The sequence below is a fragment of the Vulpes vulpes genome, chromosome 12 (genome assembly GCF_048418805.1).
Source record: "Vulpes vulpes isolate BD-2025 chromosome 12, VulVul3, whole genome shotgun sequence".
Taxonomy (NCBI): Eukaryota; Metazoa; Chordata; class Mammalia; order Carnivora; family Canidae; genus Vulpes; species Vulpes vulpes.
Window position 1 is genome coordinate 84,686,284 of NC_132791.1, and position 18,279 is coordinate 84,704,562.

At 37.0% G+C, this 18,279-nt stretch overlaps 1 protein-coding gene and 1 pseudogene across 5 annotated transcripts in view; both read left to right on the forward strand.

The window, feature by feature from the left end:
- Nucleotides 1-18,279, forward strand: part of NUP153 (nucleoporin 153) — a 98,677-nt gene that overhangs the window by 67,661 nt on the left and 12,737 nt on the right. For all 5 annotated transcript variants that reach the window (XM_072729068.1, XM_025999324.2, XM_072729065.1 and 2 more), the window contains 6 exons: nt 4,599-4,736; nt 5,466-5,564; nt 6,554-6,644; nt 10,324-10,449; nt 12,648-13,268; nt 16,259-16,453. In XM_072729068.1, the coding sequence (XP_072585169.1) occupies nt 4,599-4,736; nt 5,466-5,564; nt 6,554-6,644; nt 10,324-10,449; nt 12,648-13,268; nt 16,259-16,453 (1,270 nt within the window). The remainder of the gene's footprint in view (nt 1-4,598; nt 4,737-5,465; nt 5,565-6,553; nt 6,645-10,323; nt 10,450-12,647; nt 13,269-16,258; nt 16,454-18,279) is intronic.
- LOC112920576 (U4 spliceosomal RNA) lies at nt 2,361-2,427 on the forward strand (annotated as a pseudogene).

An 18,279-nucleotide genomic window follows, 5' to 3' on the forward strand; every position in this document is an offset into this window, starting at 1 on the left:
TCGATAAAGGATGGAATATTCATTTTTGTGGGTATCTTAGTCGGCTTTTGGGATAGATTAAATGGAAGAAATTTTAATTTTAGTGGAGTGTAAACAAATTATACTCATTTCCAGTACTATTGGTATGTAGCAGGGATTGGTATATTTTGATTTACTTAAAACATTCAGGTTAACAGAACTTTTTATTGTAAATAACCCAGTTTGCATTATGAGATAGTAGAAGTATGGTTTATCTCATTTCCTGTTAGATCTCAAAATTTGTAAGGACTCTGTTAAGCATTTGGTATTTTGCCTCTACTATGATACCAGTTTGGTTTTTTTGGGGAGGGGGGTGTGCTCGTCCGGGATCTGAACCCGGGAGCAGTTTGGTTTTTATAATGAAGAAGCTCATCAATACAGAATATATGATTATATAATATGACTGAGTCGGGGAGATTTTTTTTTTTTTAAAGATTTATTTATTTATTCATTCAGAGAGAGTGAGGTAGAGACACAGGCAGAGGGAGAAGCAGGCCCCATGCAGGAAGCCCGATGCGGGACTCGATACCCGGTCTCCAGGACCACACCTCAGGCTGCAGGCGGCATTAAAACGCTGCGCCACCGGGGCTGCCTGAGTTGGGGAGATTTAATTGCTTGATTTTGGGGGGCAAATAACCTAAAAGTGGAGGAGCTACATTTTATGATATGTGTTTTAACTTTTTAAAAAAATTTGTTAAGTAATCTCTGCTCCCAATGTGGATGGAGCTCAGACTCAGAACCCCAAGATCAAGAGTTTCATGTTTTTTGACTGAACCAGTGAGGCCCCCCTGATACGGGTTTAACTTTTTAAGAAACTGCTAAACTTTCCCAAAATGAATGTTATATTTTATACTCTAACCAACAGCGTATGGGCATTTCTTTCATTCTACTATTAATAAGTAGTCCTCTTTTTAATTTTATTCATTCTGCTTTGTATATGGTGCTGTCTCGTTGTAATTTTGCTTTTCCCTGAGACAGTAAGGTTGTGTTCTTGGCCATATGCTTATTACCTCCTTTTCGAAGTATCCTCAGATCTTTTGCCCTTTTAAAAATTGAGTTGTTGTCTTATCAGGTTATAGGAGTTCTTTATAGATTCTGGATCCAAGTACTTTGTCAGATACATGTCTTATAAATATTTTCTCCCAGTCTGGCTGCTTAAAGATTTTATTTATTTATTCATGAGAGACCGAGGCCGGGGGGGGGGCGGGCAGAGACACAGGCAAAGGGGGAAACAGGCTCCATTCAAGGAGCCCAGTATGGGACTCGATAACGGGACTCCAGGATCATGCACTGGGCTGAAGGCAGGCGCTAAACCTCTGAGCCACCCAGGTGTCTCCATATTCAGTTTTTTAACAGTATCTTTTGATCATCAGATGTTCTAAATTCTATGAAGTCTGAATTTATCTTTTTTAAAAAATTATTTTTTAAAGATTTTATATTTAAGTAATCTCTACCTCCAACGTGGGGCTCAAACTCATAACTCTCTTGGGAGATCAAGAGTTGCATGCTCTTTGAACTAAACCCACTGCCCTGCCCCCCCCCCCCCCCCCCCCCCCCGCCTTTTCAATTATTTTTACTGTTCTTTCTATCCTAAAAAACCTTTGTCGGGACTCCTAGGTGGCTCAGTGGTTTAGCGCCTGCCTTCGGCCAGTGTGATCCTGGAGACCTGGGATCGAGTCCCACATCGGGCTCCCTGCATGGAGTCGGCTTCTCCCTCTGCCTGTGTCTCTGCCTCTCTCTTTCTCTCTGTGTCTCTCATGAATAAATAAAATCTTTAAAAAAAAAAAAAACAAACCTTTGTCTATCCCCAGGCCACAAAGTAATCCCTGTGTTTTCTTCTAGAAGATTTAGAGTTGTGTTTTTATGTATTTTTCTGATTTCCTTTTGGTTTCTTATATGATCCATGGATTATTTAGAACTATTTAATTTTGATATTAATGTTTTGAAATATATTGAGACTTGTTGGTAGCCCAGCATATGGTCTGCTTGAAGAATCTTGAAGCCTGTATTTTATGGTTGTTGGTATAGTGTTATATAAGGTGTCAGATGACTGATAGTATTTCTTAGATCTTTATTCTTGCTGAATTTTTTTCAGGGTGTGGAGTGTGTCTGTTTAGTCTATTAAATTGTTGAGAGAGAGGAATTAAAACTATCCACTTTCATTTGGTGAATGTCCTTATGTCAATGTTTGCTTTACATACTTTGAAGCCCTCATTTAAGCATATGCCTTACATCTGTTATGCCTCCCCGGTTGCTTCCTTTAATATTACTAAATATTCTTTTTTTTTTTTTTAAGAATTTTTATTTATTTATTCATGAAAGACAGAGAGAGAGAAAGGCAGAGCTTTGCGCAGTGGCAGTATCGTAGCCAATGAGGTTTATCCGAGGCGCGATTATTGCTAATTGAGAGAAAGACAGAGACATAGGCAGAGGGAGAAGCAGGCTCCAGGCAGGGAGCCCGATGTGGGACTCCATCCTGAGACCGCAGATCACACCCTGAGCCAGGGGCAGGTGCTCAACTGTTGAACCACCCAGGCATCCCTAAATATTCTTTAAAAAAAAAAAAAAATCTTTGGGAGTATTCTTTGTCTTGAAATCTGCTGTACTGGTATTTATATAGCCAGCCACTGTGTTAGTAGAATAAGCCTTCTTAGGCTTGTGAATTGCAGGTTGTATCTTTTTTCCCATCCATTTGCTTCTAACCCATATCTTTTTTTTTTTTCTAACCCATATCTTTAAGTGAGTTTCTAGTAGGGGCGCCTGGGTGGCTCAGTGGTTGAGTGTCTGCTTTTGGCTCAGGTTGTGATCCCAGGGTCCTGGGATCAAGTTCCTAATTAGGCTCCCCAGAGGGAGCCTGCTTCTCCCTCTGCTTAGGTCTCTGCCTCTCTCTGTCTCTCATGAATAAATAAAGAAAATCTTTGAAAAAAGTGAGTTTCTATTAGACAATATATAGGTGAATTTTGCCTTTTACCTACTTTTTGCCTTTTAATCAAAGTATTTATAATTAATGTAATTATGTGGTTGGATTAAAGTCTCCCATTTTTCTTTTGTTTTCTAGTTTTCCCATTTGTTTTTTTGTTTCTTTTGTTCCTTTTGAAAGCTGCCCTCTTTTGGTTAATTGAATATTTGTTAGAATTACATTTTAATTACTTTGCTTTTTATCTCTACCTCTTCATGTTACTTGGTGATTCGTCTTGGGATTATGATATGTATCCTTAAATTTCAAATTCTACTTTGTGTTAATATTGTACCACTTCCTGTAAAATTTAAGAATCTTGCAACTTTATTAGTTTGATTTACCTCCCCTCTTCCTTGGTATTTTAGATTATTCTTGTCATTTGTATTAAAATTAGATAGGCTGGCTGTAAATTCACAGCATATAATTTTTGCTTTATACAGTTGTATTTTAAAGAAATTAAGGGAAATGAAAGTTTGTGTTTGCTGACATACTTTTCATTTCTTCAGGAAACCTGAGTTCCATTTGGTGTCCTTATCCCTTCACCCTGAAGAACCTGTAGAACAGGTTTTATGGCTACAGATTGTCCTAGGTTTTTTCTTTCTTTCTTTCTTTTTTTTTTTTTTGTAGTTTTTTTCTTTTTTTTTTTTAATCTGAAAGCATCTTTATTTTTCTGTTGGGGAGAGGGCTTGATTTTACAGAGGTGTGATTGCTGTGCCATAAACTATGTCCATTTGAAGTATTCAGATAGCTTTAGCTGGCGGGGAATTTACCTTAAGTCAGACTCTCCCATTTGTGGTGGGTGGCAGCTGGAGCTCTTCAGCCTAAGTTGGCTTCTTGGCGTCTGCCTTTTACACGAGCAGCTTACATGTCTGCTAGAAACCGGACGTTTCACATGCAGGTTTATATGCTCCTCAGTCCTGCACTTCCCCCTCATTTTCTAGCTGTTACGGTCACCTAGTCCATCCTCTGACTCCTCAGTGAACAGATTTGCTGGGTTTTTTTTTTTTTTTTTTTTCTTCAGACTTTCAACTATGCAATGGCACCAGCTCATAGAGGACAGGAAGCCCCTCGCTTTTTCCAAGTGTTTTTTAATCTCTACAGTTTCTGCTTGCTTCTGGTCACTCTCCAGTTTTTTTCACATGCTTATTTCTTTCTATTTTGTTCAGAGTTTAGGATTGTTATCTGTCAGGTCATTGGTCAGATAACCAACTCGTCTACCATTAGCCAGAGTCAGGAGTCTTGTTGCCCTCAACCTAGACTAAGACTTGGGGTAAAAAACCAGGCATTTCACCAAACTCATCAGTACTGATGTCTATTATATGCTTATTTTATACGCCAAACCCATATATAACTTTGTTTTATATTAATATACAGCTAGTGTATTTTCTCATTTTCAGCCCTTAGTAAATTGGTACTGAGGGCAGTTAGGTTCACAAAGCTACCGTGTCTGGTGGCACAGCTGGCATTCAGATCTTGGCTGAGTTCTTTTGATTTTGGAGCCCACATTGTTAACACTGTGTGGTGCTAACTTCTCCCTATTCTCAGTTTATGTGTTATTATATCAGTTCTTCGTGAAAATAAGTAGGGATAGAAGAATGACATGAAACATGTTGCGTTTTAGGAAATGGAAGTACCAGTATTGCCGAAAATCTCTCTACCCATCACCAGTTCTTCACTGCCTACCTTCAATTTTAGTTCCTCTGTGATCACAACTTCCTCTCCAGCAACCATTAGTCCTTCGCAATCATTAACAAACAAGGTACAAAACCATTGTAGATATAGAGGTGATTTTTGTTGTTTTAAGAAAAATCTAATATTCTGTTGAAAGCAATGATAAGTTCCCACTATGGAAATAACTCAGTATAAGAGAAAAATGGAAATGGTGTTTTGCTTTTTAAAATTTGTTATAAAGGAGTGCTCTTTAATTCTGATGCTGTGCCTTAGTGACTGATCATTGTAATAAGTTTGTTTCCAAACATTTTTTTCTGATTAAGATGCTTTTTGGGGGTAAGAATGGACTTTTGTTTTTATTTCTCAGGTAGGATTAACTGCTCCTGAAATGTTTTATGCTTTTGTCTTGGCTTTTACTATTTCTGAACATATTCTTATAGGTGGTATTTTTTTCCTTTAGTCAGATACATACACCTCTAAAATAGTGTATACTCCTCTCCCAAGGAGAAGCCAGATTTTATAACAGTTATAGTTTATTTTTCAGAAGTTTTAAAAAGTGATTTTTATTTTTAGAAAAGATCTTATTTTGTAATCTCTATGTCCAGAGTGGGGGCTGGAACACAGAACCCCGAAATCAGGAGTCCTATGCTCCACTGACTGAGGCAGCCAGGGGCCCCTTAACAAATGATTTTTTAAATCTAAAAGGAAATTGTGTTTGGCTTCTTTGAAGTAATTTGCTTAAGTTAAGGTCTGTTTTACTGTCAGTTTCTTTTTTCTAAAAATCTTTTTGTATTATTTTAATAATATGGAAAACCAGGTACAAATGACCTCTCCAAATAGCACTGGCAGCCCCATGTTTCGATTTTCATCTCCAATTGTAAAATCTACTGAGGCAGACGTACTACCTCCATCATCGGTAAGTAGCAAGCAAGGAATGATTGATTTCAGAAGCATACTGTATTTTTATCAAGCCCAAGGTGCCATTGGTGCTAAGAAATACCATTATTTTTCTTCCAATTAAAAAAAATTTCAGTGTACAGAAAACTTGAATGAGTGAACACCTGTATATTTTCCACTCTTTATACATATAAGCATATATATTTTCTCATGACCATTTGAAAGTTAAGATATAAACACAGCTTTTCCATATGTCCGCTAAGAAAAAGGACATTTCTTTGCATACCCACAGTACAGTTACCCTATCCATGAAATTTAACATAATATAATATGAATGTAGGCCATATTCAGATTTTCTCATTGCCCTAGACTGTCCTTTAATTACTATTTTGTTTCTCTTGGGTCTAGATCCAATTAAGATTAAGACCTAATCAGCTGAATTGCATGGCATCTGGTTAACATGTTTCTTGAATTGCCTTTAATCTGGAGAAGTTTTGGGTTTTTAAGCCTCATAGTATGTATTCGTTTCTTCATAATTAAGAAATATTTTGGGGAGAATAATAAGTTTAATGTTCAAGTTGCCCCATGCATTTTTGGCATGCACATCATTTTTACATGTTGCCTTCTCTTTTTCACTGTGCTCTTGTTTTCTGACACAGCTGGATATTCCAGAGCATTTTGTAATTTCCCTACCGCATGCCTGAAACCTGTCCATTGTCTATCAAGTCTCATATTATTAGAAAATGGTATTTAGAAATCTAGAACTGAGCTTTAGGAGCATATAATTATCTTATGTACTGCTTTGAATGAAAAAAAAACCCTAAGAAATGAAAAATGCTGTTTGATTTAACACACACATTATTCATTGTGAGAAGTATCTCAATTTTAGAGATAGTAAAATACAAAAAGCTGGAATACGGGAGTTTTTTTTTTTTAACTTGGAATAAGAAAAAGCTATTATTTGTTTAAAACTAGACAGACTTAAAAAGATACATTTTCTCTTTACAGATTGGATTTACATTCAGTGTGCCTGTTGCAAAAACCACAGAACTTTCTAGCTCTAGTAGTATTTCAGAACCAATTACAAGTAGTAGTTCAGGTAAGTAAAAACTTCTCACACGTTTTTACATAAAAATAGTTCCATTATATTAGGTTAGTATTTCAAGTTCTTTAGTCTTTGGCAGTTCTTCTAAATTCTTTCATTTGAATGAAATTAACTCTAGAAAGCAAATAGGAGCTAGTATCAACCCTTGACAATATTTTTTGTCTCTATTCACAGAAACACTTAGCTTACTAAATGGAAATGCTATATAGTTTGGTTATGATAGGGATAGTCATGGCAACGGATGTGTCCATTGTCTTAGTTTAATTAAGGTGGCAGTTTATTGTAAATGAAATCTCTAAGAAATTCACGGGTTGTCTACATTCTTATTGAGGTAAAGTTGTAATTGCAATCGACTCCATCTCTAGGCTTAGTGTTCGGTTCACAACTTTTATGTGCAAGGATTATGCTGGCCTTGCAAATAGTGACTCATAATTTCTGGACTCAAGGAATGGGTGTAATTGAGGGAAAGAAGTGAGTCATTAGATAATTAAATCCTAGGATTTTGTTGTGATAGTGGTAGTTTTCTTTCAAGTGTTTGCTATTTAGGAAGTGGAGAATCATCCGGGTTAAGTTATTTACTCAGGTCAAGAATTTTTGAGCAAGGACATTTTATTCAGATAAATAGCAATTGCAGGGGTGCAGGAATTAGAGAAAATAAGGATGTTTCAGGTGTACTTTTTACAGGATTTTTTTCTTCAATGTGACTGAATTCATAGAGGAATAAACTTCTACAAATTACCATTTTCATTCCTGGTTATGAGGAAAGGCATGAAAATCCTTCCTGGTTTTTGCTAATGCGTTACTAATGGTAACTGGATAAGCAGCAGTTTGTTAAGACTTTTGTGTTTCATCACATCTGGGGAAATTATCCAGATTTTTTTTTTTTTAATTATCCAGATTTTTAAGTCATTTTTTAGGAGTGACATATATATAGAATTATGGGAATGATTTTCACCACTTTTGTCATTAAGACATTGATTGAAAATGTGTAAGTCATTATTACTTTATGGCAGGAGCTAATTTTTCCATAATCTTCTTTTTCCGTTAGTTTGAGTATACTGCAAGGTATCCTTAAAATTTACCTTAAGTTACTAAAAGCAATTCAGTTTTGATTCTAAAGGATAGACAGTGCAACAAGTATATGCTTTTTTTTTTTTTTTTTAAGATTTTATTTATTCATGAGAGAACACAGAAAGAGAGGCAGAGACACAGGCAGAGGGAGAAGCAGGCTCCCTAAAGGGAGCCCAATGCAGGACTCGATCCTAGGACCCTGGGATCATGACCTGAGCTGAAGGCAAACACTCAACCACTGAGCCACCCATGTGTCCCATATGGTTTGTTTTGACACAGCACAGTGTCTTGTGTATTTTTGTTACTGGGGTGAAATTAACGTAAGATGAAATAAATCATGGTGTTTAGTATGTTCATGATGCTGTGCAACTACCACAGTCTGTCTAGTTCCAAAATACCCATTTCCCCGAAAGGGGGCCTGTACCTATTAAACAGTAGTTCTGTATCTCTTCTCTCCCCACTTCCTGGCAACAGTCAGTGGTGTTTAGTTTTTATGTATGTACCTGTTCTGGAATATACAATGTGATTTTTTTTGCACCTAGCTTCTTTTACTTAACTGTTTTCAAGGTTTACACGTTGTAGTATGTATCAGTATTTCACTCCTTTTTTTTTTTTTAATTTATTATTTGTTTTTTATTTTAAGTAGGCTCCATGCCCAACATGGGACTTAAACTCACAACCTTGAGTTTAAGAGTCACATGCTCTACTGACTGAGCCAACTAGGTGCATCAGTACTTCACTCCTTTTATGGCTGAATGACATTCCATTGTATGGATATACCATAATTTTTCTGTTCATCCATTGATGGATATATGGGCTGTTTCCAGGTTTTGGCTGTTGTGCACAGTGCTGGTATGAATATTCATGTACATGTATTTGTTTGAATACTAGTTTCAGTGTTTTGAGGTATATATCTAGAACTGGAGTTGCTGGTCAAATGGTAGTTCTAAGTGTAACTTTTAACCACAAAGTTATTTTTCTCAACCTCTGACTCCTTTCACATTCCCACTAGCAGTGTATGAGGATTCTAATTTGTCCACATTCTCACCATGCTTAGTTTTCATTTTTTGTTTATAGCTATCCTAGTGTGTATGAAGTGATGCTTCGTTGTGGTTTTGACTTGGATTTCTCTAATGACAAATGGTGCTGCAAGTGCTTCTTGGTCCTTTAATCTTGGGAGAAATGTCTGTTAAGTCCTTTGCCCATTTTTAAGTTGTTTATTTTTCTGTTGCTGAGATCTAAGCCTTTTTATATAGTTTGGAGACCACATCCTTATCAGATATATGATTTACAAATAATTTCTCTCATTCAGTAAATTGTCTTTTCACCTTTAGATTCACAAAGGTTTCTGATGTGATAGTATAATTTGTTTCTTTGCTTTTGTTTTTGAAGTTGTATCTAAGAATCCCATTGCCAAATCCATGGTCATGAAGATAATACCTCCTTAGTTTTCTTCTAAAACTCTTACGGTTTTAGTTCTCATGTTTAGATCATTGATCTATTTTGGGTTAATTTTTGTTTATGGCATGAGATAGGGATATAGTGGTAGTAGGATTTTTTGAAACTACTTCACCCACTCCTTTAAATTGGCAAGCACTTAAAAAACTTGGTTATTTGTATTTTATTATGGAAAAATTTCAAACATTTCCAGATCTAGCAGACTGAATTCCAGTGTACTCTTTACCCAGCTTCAACACTTAGGTTTTTGTGACTAATAGTGTTTCTCTTCCTCTCATTCCCCCTTCCCTTCTCATGCACAACAATACACCAATATGAGGTTGTATTGAAACAATACCACACATACTTTCATCTGTAAACAAACTTTCTCCCTTAAAAATATAACTACAAAGCTATTTTCATACTGAAAATATAGATTTCCTATTTAATATAAGTATATGTTCGTTTAGGAAACCTAAAAAGAAGCAGCAGTAAAAAGCCACTCATCGCTAGTAGCCACCATTACTTTTTAGATGTCTCATTCAAAATGTTCTGGACTTTCTAACTTGCCTTTATCTGGAACTATGCATTTAAGGATGGTTTCTGTGGCTGCCTAGCACTATACCATGCCGGTGTTTTGATTGGTATACTTAGTCCCATAGTGAGCATTTATCATCCATGTTTTCAGTATGATAACTGAAGGATACTTTGAATCATAGGATGAATTTCTAGAAATGAAATAACTGGCTCAGTTTGAGTACTCCTTGTTAAGGGTTTTTTTGCTCAATATTATAAGTTGTATAAGCAGAAACACATTTTGTGCAGTTTATGAGCTTGCTCTTGGTCATATTCTCTCCAGTGTTTCAGTTTGATTTTCTTGATTACCAGTTAATTCACTGGGTAACAATTATAGTTTATACTATTTGCCTTTTTGGAGGGGAAGAATGTACAGTGTACAGTATGGGAAATAGTATCTCTACTTTCTTATAAGGTAAACTAATCCTGTACTATTAAGTAAATTTGTTTATTATCTTTGAATTACAGTGACTTTTTCATGATGTTTTTGAAGTTGGTCCAAATTGGCTTTGAAAGATCTTTTAATACATTTAACTTGATCCAGTGCATTTTCTTAGCATGATGTCTTTTACAATTAAAAAAATTGCAGCTCAAGATATCAGTGCAGTGAATAGTACAAGCTGTAAGAAGAAGCCAGATGAAGATTTTGAGGGCCCTTTTACACCTGCAAAAACCCTGAAAGAAGGAAGTGTCCTAGATGTTCTCAAAAGTCCTGGTAAGATAACAGCTATCTTTGAAATACTCTAATATCTTAATTACAAAATCGTGATCCTATTTTAATGTCATTTGTGGTATACTTTAGGTTTTTAAAAAATTATCGACTTGAAAGTAGATGTGTTATACTTGCCTCTTAAGAAATTTCATATTAAGACAGTCCTTGAATTCTAAGGGAGAATTCCTAAGGTATTTACACCAAAAGAATTACATCTGACTACATCTACACATCTTATCTGAGAATGTTGAACCGCCTTGTTCTTGGATCATTGCTCAGTTGTGGTCTATTAAAACAAGGCCATGCAGAAAGAAAACATTTGCTGAATCTAACATAGGTATATGTAAGGGGCAGGGCTGGCTTGAAACAGGATTTGTGAGCTTATAGAAATAACTTGAAGGCAGTGACTAGAAGTCCTCAAGTAGGAATAAGTTTTCAGTTTGAAAATCAGGACGGCTACAGCTCCATTTGTGATGTCTGCTGTAGGAATGTAAAAGTGTTTATAAGGTGATCTAGTTGCTCAGAGAGAATTTAGATTTACTGAACAGATAAGATGTGTTTGTGTCTAATTGAATAAGAATTTTCAGGTAAGATTGGCTTCTACAACAAGATTTAGGAGGATTAGGTTTCTTTGGTGTGGCTTTCTCATTTTAGAGGTGAGTATTCTGGCTACAAGAGTCCCAGTAACTTAGACGATTTGGCATAGTTGAGGCAGCACTCCAGAGTGCCTGGGCTAGAATTAACTGAGTAGTAGAGAGGCCTTGCTTTCCTACGGTTGATCTCTGTATAAGTCATACTCTGCATTCATGGTGCCCTTCCCCCTTTCAGTTTTCCTTAAATAGCAAGAATTTGGAGGAGTCTGTGTTCTTTTGAGGGAAATTAGGAAAACCTGAGAAAGGTGAAGGAAAGGATAGTTACTTGAGATAGTTACTGTTACAATTGTGCTAACCTTAGTGATGCAGATCAATCATTAACAAGATAGTACATTTTAGACCACTGGGAGTACTGAAGGATGTGCGTGTTTTGCCTTTTGGCTAAAACTAGCTCAAGATTGAGTTAATTGTAGCACTAGAAAATCTCTTAATAGTCTTCTGTTCTATCTTACCCTCCAATTTTTTTTCCTTTGGTGTTAAAAGCTGGACAAACAGGTCACTGAGTTTGTTGGTATATATAAAACAAAGATTAATTGGTCCAAGGTAAAGAATTGGAAGGAAGGTCATTCTCAAGAATAAAGTTGGAGTGAATCAACCCAATTCAATGACCGTTTCGGTAGCATGAAGACTTTTTTTCAACTCCTGTTGTTCCGTGGTTCTGTGTGAATAACCTTAATTGTCTAAGTACATAGTGGTTACAAAAATGTATACTTACAATGTTAAAGGAGAACTGTTTGAGACAGTTTGTTTGAAGTAGGGTTTGGTTAACATTCCATGGGCATGTTTCTGAGTAGCATGAATTCATGCTCTACCCGAGTAGACTGGGTCTTCATCATTTCTGTATTTCTAGGGCTTGCCAGATGGTTTGATTCATCTCTGTTGGAATTTGTCATTATAATACTCATTGAACCATTACCATTTTAAAGTTCTGTATAAGCTTAGTATAATTAAAACCAATCCCTACCACTCCATTGTACTTTGGAGGGACATCTGTCTAATATGTGTACCTATGCAACTCTGCTGATTTTTACTGAAAGTAGAGGATACCACAATTGTGGATTGTAACTGGACAAAATTCAAATACTATAGATGTTGAAGACATTTGGCATAGCCAGGAACACCTGAAAGAAAAAAATAGATGAGGGAGGAAGGCTATGAATGTACTGTATATTCGTGTAGCGAGGCAGAGTGTTGCAAAACATGGATGACAGTGGTACGTGTCAATAAAATACTACAAATTAAAGCCTCAAATTAGATATTGGTTGAATTATAGTAAGTAGAAATTCCTAAAGGAAGAAGGTGATAAACTGTAAACAAACATCTTTTAAAGAATTTTAATGAGGCCTAAGTGTCACTTATTAATTACATGATTATTAAATATTGCTTAGGTAAAAACTCTACTTTTAAGTAGTCCATGTTGAATTTTAGTAACTGTATAAATGTGTATAAATATATGTTCTCCCAATAATAGCATTTCAGATCATGTTCTGATTAGGAAGCTTCCTTAACTTTTTTTTTCCTTACACTCTCCTCTTTCCCTCCTTATAGGTTTCATATCACCAAAGGCAGATTCTCTTGCTGCTCAGCCTACTACCACAAGCCCAGTTGTTTATACAAGACCAGCAATAAGTAGCTTTTCTTCTAGTGGCATCGGGTTTGGGGAAAGTTTAAAAGCTGGATCATCGTGGCAGTGCGATACTTGTCTACTCCAGAACAAAGTTACAGACAGCAAGTGTGTAGCCTGCCAAGCAACAAAATTGCCGCTAAAAGATAATGCTAATAAACAAACTGGAATTGGAACACCAAGTAAAAGTGACAAATCAACTCTTTCTGCATCAGGGACAGGTTTCGGAGACAAATTTAAACCAGCAGTAGGCACTTGGGATTGTGATACGTGCTTAGTGCAGAATAAACCCGAAGCGATAAAATGCGTGGCCTGTGAAACACCGAAGCCTGGGACTGGTGTTAAGCGAGTCCTTACGTTGCCTGCAGCCTCAGAGAGCGCCGTGACTGTGGCTGCTTCATCGGCCACCTGCACTGTGACCACTGCTGCCTTAGGGTTTGCAGATCAGTTTAAAAGGCCTGTGGGATCTTGGGAGTGTCCAGTATGCTGTGTTTTTAATAATGGAGAAGACAGTAAATGTGTGTCCTGTGTGTCTGAGAAACCAGGTACGTGTATGGCTCTTTGGGAAAAGTTTGCTCATTATTTTGGTAGGACATTTAAATGTATTGTCTGCTAAGAACCACCTTAATGTTTGTAATGTGTCAGGATGAGCATTTCCTCATACATCTTCATTTGCCTAAGCTATCTTGAGGTCAAGTGACTTGCCTGAGGCTGGATCTGTGTGTTATCTTAGGTGGTGCATTAGCCAGCCCAATATATACTTGTACCTCTTTTTTTACATACATTTTTGTCAGAAACTACTTGTTCTTCGTGATCATTTTCAAAGTTGACTAATACAGAAGCTGAAAGATCTTAAAAGGGACAGTTGTTCCCAAAACAACCACCACTTTATCTCTGTTTAGAAGTGAGGATGGCAAGTGGTCATTCCAGAGAAGGTTTCACCAGGGAGTAGACAATACTGCTTTGTGAAAAGACTGTTGTTGAATGTTAATGGTGATACCTATACCTGTATGGTCTCTGCCAAGATGTTGCAATGATAGTAAATTACTGAATCTAACTTGGCAGTAAAAAACGTGGAGTTAGATTTGAGTTTTTTGTTTCTCTGTTCTAATTTGAAAAAGTTATTGGAAATTCACAACTGGAAAGGACTCTGCTGTTTTTATAATATATAATTATTTGGTATAGATATATGGTAACATGGGTACTAAGTAAAAACTGTTAAGAATATCATCGGAATTATACTTACTTTTTTATTGCATTATTCATGGATATGTAGTTTTTATGTCTGCAATGGAAAGTTCTTGATTTGTTAACCTGTATACCCTATTGTGAACACAAGAGGTGAGCCTTATTTCTAATTCTTACTGGACATGTCCACAAAAATAAGATTTCAGAATCTTCATTGTGAAATAACTTTCTTTTTCTATGTGGCATTCCTCCTCCTCACCTAAAAAAATAAGTAAATAAAAAAGCAAGCCTTTGCTTGTGGAAGAAACCAAAATTAATTCTGAGTTGATTGGGAGAATAAAACTGAGTTAGAAAGTAAATTCCTTCCACAAATAAAGGAAGCTCAAAAATTTATTCAAGCAGTCCAGCTTCAATCTTGTAAATGATGAATCATCATTATAAGCAAAGGAGTGATCCAGTTAAATTTGTATGTTTGACAAATTGCTTCATGGCTTTTTGGAGGATAGATTTGAAGGCAACAAAATTTGGAGATCAGAGGACAGATGAGGATGTATCAGGAGTACATGTGGGCAAAGATCATAGCAATGGAGATACTAAGGGAGTCAAATCAGGATGTAGAATAATACATGGTTGATTTGAAGGTGTGAAGTTGGCACATAAATGCAAAGCCTTTAGATACATTACACATGCATGTTCGGGGCTGGAAATACAAATTTGGGAGTCATTAGGCTCTAGTTTTCAAATAAGAGATGGGAGCAGAGATGGATGTGAAGTGAGGGACTGACCTAAAACTGAACTCTGTTAGCTTACGGGAAGTGGCAGGAACGAAACCATTCTGTTAGCTTATGGGGAGTGGCAGGAACAAAACTTTGGAACAGTTAATATTGTATTTTATTTTATATTATTTTATTATTTATTATTTATTTTATTTATTTTTATTTTTATTTCATTTACTTTTTAAAGATTTTATTTATTCATGGGAGAGAGAGAGGCAGACACACAGGCAGAGGGAGAAGCAGGCTCCATGCAGGGAGCCCGACATGGGACTCGATCCCGGTCTCCAGGATCCTATGCCCTGGGCCGATGGTGGCACTAAACCGCTGAGCCACCCGGGCTGCCCACCATTAATCTTTTAAAGGAGGGACCGGGGAGGAAAACCCAAAACTACATGGCACTGATTTTGCTTCTTAGAAGAATGGACTTCAGGGAATGAGAATGGAGGCCTCAACAAGTTATGCAAGCAAGAGCTAAGGGCCACTTGACATAGGGCAGTGCTAGTAGGTTCAGAAAAGGGAATGGAATGGATGGGAGAAACGTGCAGAAGGCAGAGCCATCCAGCCTCGCTGACCAGCTGGCCACAGGTACAGGGTAGGAAGTGGTTTTGTTGGTGATGAGACTTGTGAGGACAGTGGACTGAAGATGGAATCTCAGGAAGCAGTTTTCTTGGCAAGAGAGAGAACATGACAGTGGAAGAGACACCAGGTAGTTGGGAGAGGTGACATGGAGAACATGTAGAGATGGCCAGAATGGATGGCTCCATTTGTAGTAACGCACTTGCTTCATGATGGCTTTGTGGAGCCGTCCTTCCCATGCCACCTCCACTCCCTACAAACCTGCTAGTTCTGCATAAAGATTTAAATGTCACCTCTGTAAATTGGTTCTTCTCTTGCCCCTTAGTAATCTCTTCCTTCTTTTCTCGTTTATCACTTTGCATTTTGGTGATGGTGCTACTATACATTTGTTTTGCTTTCCCCCTTTTTAGACCGTTAGCCCTTTCAGAAGTTAAGCCGCATTTCATTCATCTTTATACCCTTAGTACTGTGGTATACTATGGTACTTTTAGTAAGTGTCTGTTAAACACTTTAGTAAGTGACTGGGTTCTAACCAATGGCAGGAACTTCTGTACCAAAATGATATTTCGAAGGCAGAGACCTGGCCTTTGAAATTAATGTGGCTATGTATTTTATGTGTTAGGATACTGCCTATAATTTATATGTTAAAATGCTGTGCTGTTTGAAGAGATTTGACAAAAATTCTTAAGGACAAAAAAAGGATTCTTAAGGACCTTTTAGTCTCTGATTTCTTAGCATGTTTTTTTTTTTTTAAACCACAATTATTCACATTTTGGGTTAAGAGGGAGCTTGTCGCTAGGCAAGGTGAATGTGAGCTGCTTATTTGTAAGATTAAAAGAAAGCTATCTATACTGTTTTTAACAGTGTAAAGTTTGTATTTCTGGCACTTTGTCTTAATAGGAAACACTAATTGAACATATAGACTTAATGGTGCCTTAACATAGTGACATAACATGAATTAGAATTTTTATGTGTTTCCTCACTATTTTTTTTAGGAAGTTTGGTACCTGCTTCAAGTAGCAGCACTGTCCCTGCCTCTCTGTCATCTGGAAGCTGCCTGGGGTTAGACAAGTTCAAGAAACCCGAGGGCAGTTGGGACTGTGAAATCTGCCTGGTGCAGAATAAAGCAGATGCTACCAAATGTGTGGCATGTGAGAGTGCAAAGCCCGGAACGAAATCTGAGTTTAAAGGTAAGGCGTTGGTACAGTGCCTCCTTGTACTGCCATTTTAAAGTGAAATATTCGCAAACACGTTCAATTTTAAAATTGCTCAATCTCTATTGAAAATTCCTGTAAAATGAGATAATGTTCTGGATACTTTTAGCTCAGCTCTCAGAGTTACTGTAAAGATAAGTGATTTCAGTGTCAGCAGTGAGGTATCTTTTCTGCAGCTGGTAAGGGGTTATTCTGCCTTGCATTGACTTGGAGAGAGTTGCAGATAATTTGTTTTTAACTGTTAACAAACCTTTGGCTTCCTGACTCTTATCTGACTGGGAATTTATGCCCCCGAGAACTTTGTTGTAAGTAATCTAGACTTGGGCTTTGGTTTCCCAGAGAATGTCCCAGAAAAAGAATTCTCTTCATATTTTGTTCCATAAAGGAAGAACCTCTAAAAACAATTCATTCTAAACTGCCTCTGGAGGCCAAGTTTTTCAAGTCTTCATAGTCCTCTGTGACTTACTGAGTATTTCATATGAGGTACAATTCAGTCAAAATTTTGATAAAAGCCAGGAAAGAGATTTTAGATCTGAAGGAACAGTCAGAGAGAGAGAGATGAGAAACATTATAATCTGTAAGGGAGGAGGCCTCTAAGGTGGAGACCACGAGGGCATTAGAAAAAGAATGCCAAGCTTCATCAGCTTGTAACCATGTCCTGGATAGCGGCTTTCAAACATTGAGTGGAAACCAGTCAGTAAACTTTTACATTGTGACCTACCACATGGACATGGTATTTGTCTATATGATTGAAAGAAAAGTATCACAAACCAGTATTTCCCCTTTAGTATGTTTAAGTCACCCTGTTTAGATTCTTTTTCATTTTAGAAGAAAAATGCTGGTTGGAACCCACTAAATTAATCACATGGCTAAAGGGACACACAACTGGTTTGAAAATCACTGCATTTGTGGGGAGGGGGGGCGCCTGAGTGTCTGACTCTTGGTTTGTGTTGGGGCTCTGCACTGAGCATGCCATCGACTTGAAGAGATTCTCTCTCTCCATCTGCCCCTCCCCTGCACCCATTTGTGCCCTCTCTCATTCTCTCTCCCAGAAAGTAAATTAAAAAAAAAACAAAACAAAACAAAACACTGCATTTGGGTGTTTTAGAAGATCACTACTTTTCAGTCCTCTTGAGGTCATTATGTAGCCGTTTTTCTTTGTTCTTTACCTGTTGTACTGTAATCACCGTACGTTCAAATCTGTCTCTCTGAGGCAGAGGTGATAACAAGTTAATTATGGTCTCTGGCCCCTTCATTTTCAGCTTTCTGTCTAATATGACTGAAGATATTTAAAGACCGTGTGGAATACTGCTTGCTTCTCAAATTCTGATCATTTTTCAGTTAAGTTTCTTAGGGAAAGAAAGGAATGGGTCGTCTCTAAAGGGGCAGAGTTTGAAGATGATAAGAGGGCTTTTAAAGCTTGCTGTCATTTGTCTCTATACTTGGGTAGGCAAAGTAATGGATAAATATCTTCACCCTTGAATGATTCCTGTTTTGAGCCAATCAGTTACTTCATTTCTAGTTTACTCAGCTACATTGAAGTACTAGGAAACTAAGACTTTAATCTTGTCAACATATTGTTGTTTGTCTTTTTAAGTAAGTACTGGTTCTGTTCATGCAGTTCTTTTGGTTCTTTGATGGTAAAGTTTTCTTTTTTAATGTTTGATAACAAATTTATTCACAAGATTTCAAACTCTAATTATGACAGGATTCACAGTGAAAAGTCTACCTCTTGTTCCCATTGGTTCATTTTCCATCTTTCCTCCCCTACCAGAGGTAATAACTGGTTAGTTTCTTAAAAC